At 30.6% G+C, this 7,612-nt stretch overlaps 1 protein-coding gene across 1 annotated transcript; it reads left to right on the forward strand.

Annotated features, from left to right (window-relative positions):
- Positions 1 to 1,595: 1,595 nt before the first annotated feature.
- LOC114302405 (uncharacterized) lies at positions 1,596 to 7,393 on the forward strand. Its single transcript, XM_028247420.2, has 3 exons — positions 1,596 to 1,661; positions 2,899 to 3,000; positions 6,863 to 7,393. The coding sequence occupies exons 1-3, from the start codon at positions 1,596 to 1,598 to the stop codon at positions 7,391 to 7,393; spliced, it is 699 nt and encodes a 232-aa protein (XP_028103221.2).
- Positions 7,394 to 7,612: the final 219 nt, after the last annotated feature.

The following is a 7,612-nucleotide window of genomic DNA, read 5'->3' on the forward strand; positions in this document are numbered from 1 at the left end:
ATAAATTAGTTAGTTAAGGAATGAATCATTGATCTAATAGTAATTGTTTAAGAAGCCAAGTAAAAGATTGGTCTATTTGGAAAAGAAGGACTTAGTAATGAAAGAATATGTGAAATAAGAATCCAATTCATTTGAATAAGAAAGAATATACGAAGTAGAACTTCGGACTACTTAGACAGAAAAAAACAAGAAAAGTCAAGTTTGATCGAGGAAGTGATATTGTGTTTCAATGTGTATATGCTATGTGTTTGTGTAGGTCACACGCAATTGTTTGTCTGATCTATCTAATCTGCAGCTATCTGTGAGTAATAACTTAGTAAAACTATATTCAACTTTATTTATTTTCTGTATGATCAAATAAGATTTGTTTATGTTCTGCACAATGAATGATTGTCCAATTTCTGACAATGTATTCGTGACATCCTTAGCATTATGTGATATCTGTTAGCTGTTACCCGGTATCGGAGGTTCCATCATGAAACTTAGTATATCTGTTATCTGTTACCCGTACCGGATGCTCCATTATGGAGCTCAACATGTCTACTATCTGTTACCCGGATCTAGAGGTTCCTTTATGATATTGATTACTTATAACCACCATCTGTTTTGTATCTATTTTGTTAGCGCTAATGGATGTACCACGTATGATTAAGCACGACCTTTGATTTCTATATATGATTTGAACAAGAATATGAATATGAAAATGAATATATATATATATATATATGAATCTGTTTCTGATTTGAAATCTGAATATGCATAAAACTCTATTTTGGATAAGAATCTGTTTCTGATATAAACTTTAAATGTGCATAAGACTCTATTTCGGATAAGAATCTGTTTATGATATAAATTCTAATTTTTGACTATGTGATGGACATCATTCATTAAAATCCTTTACTCTATTATTCACTAGGTTCCAGCTCACTGTATTATTTGTGTATGTAGGTGATCAGATGTGTGACCGGGCCTAGAGCTTCTACCTGGACTCAGTCTTGTCAGCCAACCTATGTGCCTCCCGTGGAGGTTCTGGATATGTCACATGGTCATAGCTATGCGATTAAAGTTGAAGTTTTATTTATTTTATATATAGGGCAAAGTCAATTTTTGTCTAATCTGTATATATATAATGACGTAAGGATAATGTGTACATATGCATATATATAGTTTAAATTTTTTTTGTCTTATATAAGTCTACACAGCTCATTGCACATGGTATATTTTTTATTTGCTTCTGTTAGCCCCTAATATTTTGTTAATCTGTCTTAGAGGCCTTCGGTAATCTCATGATTACTGGCTGGTTACGACGCTAAATCTATAGGGGCGGGTTTGGGTCGTGACAATCGCAACCCCCATTGCTGTGGCGTACAACCTCCGCAACCCCCACCCATCATGACGCCGTTGCAATCACAGATCTGTGTGTGTGTGTGTGTGTGTGTGTGTGTGTGTGTGTGTGTGGATTGCGAGTAGTAGGTCACTGATCGAAGGTGAGTTGCGAAGGTGATGGTCTCCAGGTGATGAGGGGCGTGATGGTGGTGGTCGCAGGGTGGTGTGTTGTCGGGGATGGTCACTGCAATGGTGGTGGTGGATGAAAAATGGTGGAGGCAGCAATAGGGCTGGAAGGCAGTGGCGGAGGAGCGACAAGGCTAAGGAGGAGGGAGGTAGTTCATCAACTGTTGGTGTTGATGGCGACTGGTGGTGTGTATTGACAGATTAGATTTAGGGTTTTGTCCTAAAAGGTAATTTACTTGAAGGACATAATTGTAATAAAAGATTAAGGGTTTAGGGTTTAACCATAAATATATTACAGCATAGGGACCTCCTCGTAAATTCAAAGCATTACACATAGTATCCAGAAACAGTGCTTGAGTTTTTTAGTTCCTATAAATCCTTATCTTCTTCTTCTTCAATGTCGAAGCTTTACCAATGAATGAAACTCGGTGATTTTTGTTTATGTTGGTAGTTTGGCGTTAATTTGTATTGAATGCATGTGAATAACTCAAGTTATGTGATAATTTGCATAGGTAGGTATGGAATTATGGATTAGGCATATGTTTATGTTTGTATGGTATGTATATGTGTTGGCTTGAATTAGTTACAATATATAAAATCACTGGCATGCCAATTGCTCAACAAAATAACCAAATTGTCTACATTACTCTATATTCAACTTGGGTACAGGTTTAAAGTGACAGAAACAAAATTTCAAGGGTTACTTCTAGGTGTCTGAAGGTATATGAAGTCATTAATTTTAACAGTTAACTATGAGCACATTATTGAAAGATATGCTACTCATTATGTATCAAGTTTCTCAATGTTTTTGTGTGTGCGTGTGTGTGTTTTGTTGTTATTCCTCCTCTCTTGTTTGAGGATTGTTTCTTGTTGTAGTCCATTGATGTTGTCTGAGGATTGTTTCTTGTTGTAGTCAATTGACGTGCTTGAGATTATCCAATAGGTGTTTGGGAAGTTGCTATTTTAGTAGGCTAAAATCTTTATATTTGGAAAGATGATTGATTTTTTTGGTATTTGGATGTGATGTTTGTGAGAGAAAAAGTGAAATGATTATGGGTTTGTCTTATTAGCTATTTTAGTCTATTTTGTCTTTTTGTGAATTTTAGCCCAAAAAGCAAAAAAATAGCCTTTGCCAAATAAGGCCTCAGTGGCAAAGCAGGAAGAAGGGAACTACAAGCATACAATTGCCTAAGACAACATTTGGCATGCGGGCAAACTCAGCCACAAGGGATCTTGAAATTCAGAAATTATAGGATGAAAATCAGATATTTAAGAGAGTTTCTAATTGGAATAATGGGGTGAGAGTTTTTAAATATATATATTGGCTTGGGGTTTGTTGTACTATAGTTACATAAATTTTTGGCTGATGTTGAATCACTTTGATAGGGAAGTTTCATTCTTCATGATGGTCCTCCATATGCCAATGGTGATTTACATATGGGCCATGCTCTAAATAAGATTTTGAAGGACATTATTAATTGCTATAAGGTGTGATTTTTTGCCTACTTTCAACATAAACTTCTCTTCCTTTCTTTCAGATTAATGTTCATCCTTTCAAAATTAATGGCACATGGTCATACGATACATTTATATGTCTACATGATCCTTCAACCTTGCTTAGTTGAATTAAATAAATTCATATCCCTCTTTACTACCGATTCATAATTTTACTAAAGTTGATCCATCTTTGAGGTGGCTTGGCTCTATTGGAGGATGTTAAAATTGTGAATGCAATATTCTTTTGGTGAGCTTAATGGATGCCAAGAAGCATCAAGTGCGTGTATTTTGCACCCTCAGTGCATGCAATATTCAGATTGGTGGTGCCCAATATTGAGTGAGCATTACGACATTTCTCGACGTGTTGAACACTTTGGTGAGCGTTACAACATTTCTTGACGTGTACACTTCTTTGGTGAGCGTTACAACATTTCCTGAGTGAGCGTCACAACAATGACAACCATAGTAGTAGGAAAAGGAGGGATATATATATATATATATACTATTTTATTTTCATTTGAGAGGAAATTTGCAACTCTCTCTTCTTTTTTATTTATTATTTTTTTAAAACACTAGTAGTTTTATTTTGTTGTACGAGAATAGATGCTTGAGTAGTTTTTTATTTTTGTTTATAACCTAATCTTTTTGATGCTTTGGCTTATTGGTAATGTTTTAATGTACCCAAGTATTAAGTTATCCCCAATTGCTTGCCAAAAATGGAATTCCATTTATAAGTTTATTAGGTAAGTAGTTTTCATCAGCACATTTGAACTAATTAAATGGGATAAGTCAGATTTTTTGAACAAATGGGATAAGTCAGATTCGTATGAACTCTTGCACCTTGTTATGGGATTAATAATTTGAGTTTTTCCTCCAATATTACCAAAATAATAATAATAAATGAATTGAAATTTTGGAAAATATGATTCCTTAAATGTTCTTATCCAAAAATATAATTAGGCAAATGAATAAGAAAGAAAAAGGTAAATGAGTTATGAATTTGAAAATAAAAAATTGCACTTATGGTAGGTAGTAGTAATTTCTATGAGCCATTCATTTATTATTATTAAAGAATAAGAAAGAAAAAGGAAAATGAGGGCATTTGTTTCCTATTACATTTTGGCTTGTTTTGCAAGTAAGGAAAAAAGAAGAAGTTAATTTAATGATTTTTTTTTAGTGTTTTTTTTTTTTTGAATAAACGTGCGAAAAAAAGAAAAGAAAAAAAAGAGATGTGATCCAAATAAATCAACAAATTGGCCTTTTCCTACTTCTCAAAACAAGCCTTGTTTTGAAAAATAAGAAAAAATTTAATTTAATGATTTTTTTTTTAGTTTTTTTTTTTTTGAATAAATGTGTAAAAAAATAAAGAGAAATGTGATCCAAATAAAATAATAAATTGGCCTTTTCCTACTTCTCAAAACAAGCCTTGTTGAAGAAAAAATTGGCTCTAAGTCATGTTTTATTGGTGTTTGAGGAGGGGATTAAATTAGTAATTTGTGAGATCCACATAATTTGTTTGTAACAAAATGATATGAGACCAACAATATTATAGAAGCATGAATCCCTCATTAGTGGGATTAGCATTCCCATGGATTAGTAGTTAAAAGATCATTTTGTTCTCTATTTTACAAAATATCAAATTTATATAGTATGTGATAAATGGTTCTTTAGTAATTTTGTAAATTTAATCCAGCTAACACTATAATCCATAAAAGTTTTAAAGACTAAATTTTTTGTCCTCAAATAGTTTAGTTGCAAAAAATATATGAAGATTAATTTCTATCGTTCCGAAAATAGTTGTTAAAAGGTTATCTCGAAAAGTTTAAAAAAAAAAAAAACTTTTAGTTACAAAATTTTGAATGAGTTATGCCAGGGATTCAAAACAAATTACCAATTTTTTTTCAAACCTCTCACATGAGTGTGAGACCCATACAAATCACGTGTGTGGGTCTCACACCCATGTGAGAGGTTTGGTTGAAAATTTGGTAACTTGTTTGGGGTCTATAGCATTTTTTATTTTGAAAATATCATTAATAAAAACATTTTTAGGGACAAAATAATTTGATCCTAAAATGATTTATTTTTTGGAGATAAATTTTGGTCCCAAGAATAATAATTCATCCAGTTAAAAAATAAATAATAACAATTCATCACTAAATGTCTAATTTCATTGCTACAAATATAATAATGACATTTTTGACAATAAAGATATTTGGTTTTTAAAATTTTATTTTAGCTCAGGTAAATGACAAATATACATATTGAAATTTAATTAAAATATGAATTGTTCTATATGGTTCTAGAAATTACATCCTGCTCCTTGAAGTTCGTAGTTTCATAGTAAATGATTCCTTTTATTAATAAATTATCAAGCCAATTAATAGTTTTAAATGATATTAGAAATATCTTTGAATTAATAATTTAAGTAATTTTATTATTGTATTAGAGAGTCGTTAAGAATTTTATTTTTTAGTTAATTCTGTTAAGAATAATATTATATGTATCAATTGGTATACCAATTAGCGTGCTAACAGATGTTGTGACATAATTTTAGAGATTTTTGATATTTATAATTTTTCTCGTGTGGCCACACATGCTATGCACTAGAAAATAAATACAATTTTTAATACTTTGACTATTAATTCTTTTTTTTTTTGTTTTTAGGGAAAATTACACAAATAGTCCCTATAGTTTGGGACTTGTGTCATTTTGGTCCCTGCCTTTTCAATTGTGACACATTTGACCCTGAATTTTGAATCTTGTTCCAATAAGGACAATTGAATATATAATTAGATTTTTCAAGGGTAAAATTGTCAATTTGATAAAATATAAACTAATTTGACAAAAATAAATGTCAAATAAATATTTTTGAATTTTTAAAAATTATTTCTACCTACTAAAAATAAAATTATGTAAAATTGATAAATTTTTTAGACATTTATTTTTTTTTTTACCAAATTAATTTTTATTATGTGTTTAGATGATGATCATGTAAAATTAATTTTAAAAAATTAATCATGTAATTTTTATTAATTTTACATAATTTTATCATTGGTGGATAAAAATAATTTTAAAAAAATTAAAAATATTTTTTTGAGATTTATTTTTGTCAAATTAGTTTATATTTTATCAAATTGACGATTTTACCCTTGAAAAATCTAATAATATTTTCAATTGTCTTTATTTTGTACAAGATTCAAAATTCAGGATCAAATGTGTCACAATTAAAAAGTCAATGACCAAAGTGACGCAAGTCCTAAACTATAGGGACTATTAGTGTAATTAACCCTTCTTTTTATATACATGTGTACAAGCCCCAGGTGCTATATTTTTAGTATTTTAATTAAATCTTTTGCATAAAAACACAAACACGCATTCACACACAGTTCATGGAATAGAACATCCAGCTTTTCATTTTTCTCATGTGTGCACTAAAAAATAAATACAAATTTTTAGTACAACGATAGAGAATGGATACATTAAACAGAGAGCATATTCATGTCATTTCCTTATTAATATTCATTGGATACTTCAACATACGTATCTGATATTTTATATTAATTTTAAATAGTATCATGTACTTTTTGTACAGGTCACATATTCAAACTATTATGAAATTCAAATTGTTATTGTTAGAAAATATGCAATAATAATTTTTGTTTAAAATTTTTCTTATTTCTTACTAAAGTTAGTTATTAACTCTTAAACTAATATATAATTCTTAAATTGTTCTTTGAAATCATATATAATATAATACTAGAAATTATAAATAGTAATAAAAAAAATAACGTATGCTGTCGTACTTGTATCATAATTTTATTTATTTATTTTATTTTTTTTTTTACATTTGTAGAAAGATATATGGCGTGAGGAAGAGGAGATGAAGCTAATCGATGTCCATAGACAAATATGTAACAAATGGGCAGCCATTGCAAGGGAAATGCCAGGAAGGACTGAAAACACCATAAAAAACCATTGGAATGAAACAAAAAGGCGACGATTCAGCAAGCGTAAAGGTCAGTACAGCTCTCTCTTGCAGGACTACATCAAGAGCTTGCTTTCAGATTCAACTGTCACTGACGGTCAAGAAAGCCCAACATTCAATTCTAACTTGCGAATCGTTGATAATACCGACTTGGAAGAAGACAATAAAGATCAGAAAGACCCAACTTCTAATTCGGATAAGGCAGTAGATTATCAAATTTATGAGAAAATGGCTGTTGAAAAAGATGATTTTGGATCGATGCTCAATGAGAGCAATAAAGCAGAGTTGGAGATGGAGATGGAGATAATGCCAGCTGAGTTAATGGATAAGGAGATGAGCTTTGACATTAATAATAAGGATATGAAGTTGTTGGAGATGCTCTGTCAAGGAATCTTCTGAGCTAGCTGCTAAGTGGTGTTTGGATGTGTTTTATTTATTTCAATATCTCAAACTTTTTCTTAGTCTTTCAAATCCTTGTGGTTTTGGCGGAAAACTGAGTTAGGTTGTAGGTTTTGTTTGTCATCTTCTGTTTTGCTTTGCCGTAGTGTTTTGTTTTGCAATAATAATATGTTATAGTTTGTGTCAAAAATTCGGGTCCAATTTTGTGTACTAAGATTT

Source organism: Camellia sinensis, chromosome 1, assembly GCF_055761805.1.
Source record: "Camellia sinensis isolate YWXY chromosome 1, ASM5576180v1, whole genome shotgun sequence".
NCBI classification, from domain to species: domain Eukaryota; kingdom Viridiplantae; phylum Streptophyta; class Magnoliopsida; order Ericales; family Theaceae; genus Camellia; species Camellia sinensis.

Excerpts from the sequence above, each read along its gene's own strand:
- LOC114302405 (XM_028247420.2), top strand. The coding sequence starts at position 1,596 with ATGGTGGAGGCAGCAATAGGGCTGGAAGGCAGTGGCGGAGGAGCGACA. Across the intron at positions 1,662-2,898 it reads CAAGGCTAAGGAGGAGGGAG|GGAAGTTTCATTCTTCATGA; the intron begins GTAGTTCATCAA and ends TCACTTTGATAG. Across the intron at positions 3,001-6,862 it reads ACATTATTAATTGCTATAAG|AAAGATATATGGCGTGAGGA; the intron begins GTGTGATTTTTT and ends TTACATTTGTAG.